This window comes from Oenanthe melanoleuca, unplaced genomic scaffold (genome assembly GCF_029582105.1).
Source record: "Oenanthe melanoleuca isolate GR-GAL-2019-014 unplaced genomic scaffold, OMel1.0 S001, whole genome shotgun sequence".
Lineage (NCBI taxonomy): Eukaryota > Metazoa > Chordata > Aves > Passeriformes > Muscicapidae > Oenanthe > Oenanthe melanoleuca.
The window spans coordinates 2,822,986-2,826,911 of NW_026612650.1; the positions used below are offsets into that span (position 1 = coordinate 2,822,986).

Genomic DNA, 3,926 nt, shown 5'->3' on the forward strand with positions numbered 1-3,926 from the left:
AGCTGAGCCCCCAGGGCTGGGCTGGGCTCTGGGAGCACTGGCAGGGACAAGGCTTGGATAGAGAGAAACAGCTCCAAGTAGGCACAAACCCAGGCAGCTGAGAGCCACACCAAACCTGGATATCACAACCTGTCTAGACACACAGGGAAAGGGAGGTGGCTTAAAGGAATTTTGTTTGAAATTGGATCTTTCAAAATGTCCTCTTTATTTTTTCAAGCACATTTTACGTGCAATCATTCTGAAATACAGGCAGGTGTATATGAGCAAAGGGCAGCTGTGTGGGACCAGCATGTCTGACTATACTCGGGCACAAGTACCCCTGTGCTCCCCCTGGGCTCCCAGTGTTCAGGCTCAGAACAATGCTTAATGAAGATTTCTCTCCCTTCAAAGAAAGCAAATCCCCGAGCTCAAAGATAAAAAAACAAAGTGAGAGAAATTTCCCGAATGAAAGAGATGCAATTTTGAGTAAATATATAAAAAAAAGCATAGGATTGACACAAGGAAACTTGTCCCAACTACTCTGTCTTCTTTTAACTGCCCACCATGCCCAGAGTGAAGAAATGTCCAACAGCAGCTCCATCAGCCATTTCCTCCTGCTGCCATTGGCAGACACGTGGCAGCTGCAGCTCCTGCACTTCTGCCTCTTCCTGGGCATCTCCCTGGCTGCCCTTCTGGGCAACGGCCTCATCATCAGCGCCGTAGCCTGCGGCCACCACCTGCACACCCCCATGTTCTTCTTCCTGCTCAACCTGGCCCTCACTGACCTGGGCTGCATCTGCACCACTGTGCCCAAAGCCATGTACAATTCCCTCTGGGACACCAGGACCATCTCCTGCTCAGGATGTGTTGCTCAGCTCTTTTTCTTTCTCTTCTTTATCTCAGCAGAGTCTTTTCTCCTGACCGTCATGTGCTATGACCGCTACGTGTCCATCTGCAAACCCCTGCACTACGGGACCCTCCTGGGCAGCAGAGCTTGTGCCCACATGGCAGCAGCTGCCTGGGCCAGTGGCTTTCTCACTGCTCTGCTGCACACAGCCAATACATTTTCCCTGCCCCTGTGCCATGGAAATGCCCTGGGCCAGTTCTTCTGTGAAGTCCCCCAGATCCTCAACCTCTCCTGTTCAAAATTCTACTTCAGGGAAGTTTGGGTTTCTGCTTTTGATAGCTCCTTAGCACTTGGTTGTTTTCTGTTCATTGTTTTCTTCTCTGTGCAGATGTTCAGGGCTGTGCTGAGGATTCCCTCTGAGCAGGGACGGCACAAAGCCTTTTCCACCTGCCTCCCTCACCTGGCTGTGGACTCCCTGTTCCTCAGCACTGTAGTATTTGCTAACCTGAATCCCCCCTCCATCTCCTCCCCATCCCTGGATCTTTCCCTGTCAGTTCTGTACTCGGTGGTGCCTCCAGCCCTGAACCCCCTCATCTACAGCCTGAGGAACCAGGAGCTCAAAGGTGGCCTAAGAAAACTGATGACTCTATGTTTTCAGAAGTGTTGCACTCCTTCTTTTCTGCACCAGGGCCTTTAGAATGTAACTCTTTACAATCTCAGCTATTTTCTCCCCTTATTTGTTCATTTTTTCTTCCGTTACATTTTCTAATGTTGCTCTGATTTTTAAAAAATATTGTAACATTACTCTTTTCATTTCTACATCAATATCTACCTTTGAAACAAAAATATGTTCAAGACGTCTCTTCCCTATGCATTTAAATAAAAACAAGCGCATGCCCTAACCTGTGTGTCCTGGATTCTTCCTCAGCCCTTCTCTGTCTCTGCAGGGCAATGCCTGTGGGCAGAGGTGGAGGTGAAGAGTCTCCCAGCACAGCAGCACAGCCTGGAACAATGGCCCTGGCTCTTCCCACATCTGCTCTTCCCAACTCCACCCTCTCCTTGCCAGCCCTTCTGTGGCTGTAAGGCCACAGTGCTCTGGCAGCTTGGTCACTGTCCTGCTGCGTGTCCGTGCTGTGAGCACAGGCAGGGACAGGCCATGGGCACTGCTGGGACACAGCTGGGCTCCAGCACAGCAGCTCCATCAGCAAAGGGCATCTCCTGAGGGCAGGGCAGAAAGGCTTTGCTCTCCTCCAGAGCTGCTGTCAGCAATGTGCTCCAGGAATGCAAAGCAAAGCCCAGTGCCTGGGGCAGAGGGGTAGCGTGCAGGGGGCACACAGCAGTGTCCTGGCACAGCCAGAGCTCCTGGCATGGACCTGAGGGAGCAGCAGAGCAGGGCCTGGGCTGTGTCTTTGTTCTGGCCACAGCCTGGGAAGGTGCCCCAGGGCAATTGTCCCACACCAGCCCCTCCAACCACCACACCCATCACTGGCCTCTGCCCCACCTGCAGGAGGTTGTTTGTCCCTGCATGGAGGGACACCAAGTGACCAGTGAGCAGTCTGAGTTTGCTCTGTACTGAGGAGATTTCAGCAATGCATCGTGTGTGTGTGGGGAGATGAACCCAAGTGAGCACAAACACCATCATCAGCACTCGGGGCTGGCACAGTTCTGGTGGCACAAACGGTGCCTTGAGGCCACTGAACTCTGGGAAACCATATGAATTCATTGCTGGGCTGTGGGTAGGATTCCATAGAGAGAAACAGCCTGGGCAAGGAGACTCCAGGAAAAAATGCTCAGGACAGCCATGGACTGCACTGAGAGACCACTGGGGTAGGGGTTTGTGGGGAGAAATCAGAGCTGCCTCCCTTCTGAACCACTCTTAGCACCTGGTCAGGGCTGTGCTGTGTTCTGGGCACTGACCTGGGACTGAGGAATGTGGAAAAGGCCTATAGTGTCAGGGATGTTGAGAAGGCTGGGCAGTGTCACTCCGAGAACACTCTCAAAGCCCTTGGAAAGGCCAGAGCCATCCCAGAGGGTCCTGGGCACTTGGGAAGGCTAGACATGGAACCAGTCTGCAAACAGGGCAGGGAGGGGCACTGAGAGAGTCACAGCCTGGTCAGGTTCAGCAGGGAAGGGCATGTGGCAAATCCTCCTGCAGCCATTCCAGGCACTGGCAGCACAAGGCAGGGATGGCAGAACCCCCATGGGAGGGAAAAGAAGGGGATGTTGTGTGCCCAGACTTTAGCCAGGCCTGGAACATGGTCTGCTGTGCTCTCCTCAGAGCCAGACTGGACAGAGCTGGGCTGCAGGAGTGAAACATGGGGTGGGTGGGAATTTGGCTGATCAGTGAGGGTCAAATGTCATCCAAGGCACAGAGTCCCCTTGGCAGCCACTCCCTGGTGACATCCTTCAGTGACCAGCCCTTGACCACCAATGGGGAACATTTCTATTATCTCTATAATGGCATGAAATGCACTTTCAATTCCTTTGTGGATGCCCCCAACTTACAGGCAGTCTGAGACCAAACTCATCCAGTTAATGATGACTGCAAAACAGAATTGGGCAAGATGACTGAGTTGGGTCAATTTGCCTTGCCATCTGGTGCAAACCAAGCAACATGAAAAGGAAGAAAAAAACTTATGCATCAGAAGAAAGTAAATAGGGAAAAATACAAACCTGACCAAAAATAAAAAACAAAGCAAAACCTACCGACAATAAAAAACCCCCACAAACAAACCAACTAGAAAAAGCAAAGACAACAAACAGAAGGAAACAAATCCACAGGAAATCTCCTATCAGTGGAAAATGTTTAACTACCCAAGGGCAGAAGTATAGGTGGTGTTCTCAAAGAAAAATAGCATAAGAAATAAATAAATCCCCTATTCCCTTTGCTCCCCACACGTCTCTAAGTTTATTGCTGATTATGATGTGACACAAAATGGAACATCCCTCAGATTGGTCCAGCCCAGCTGTCCCACCCCTGTTCCCTCAGGAACACTTGCCCACCCCAAGCCCATGGGTTGGAGCGAATTGCTGCCATGTCTCACGTGAGGTGAGCACTGTTACAAGGACAGTACAAGAGAACATTTGCTTTTATCAAGGA

General features: G+C 51.1%; 1 protein-coding gene across 1 annotated transcript; it reads left to right on the top strand.

Moving 5' to 3' along the window:
• Positions 1-674: 674 nt before the first annotated feature.
• LOC130266200 (olfactory receptor 14J1-like) lies at positions 675-1,651 on the top strand (the record flags this gene model as incomplete). The annotated part of the gene is made up of 1 exon (XM_056515569.1): positions 675-1,651. A coding segment is annotated over one exon (849 nt), but the record flags the coding sequence as incomplete, so codon positions are not given.
• Positions 1,652-3,926: the final 2,275 nt, after the last annotated feature.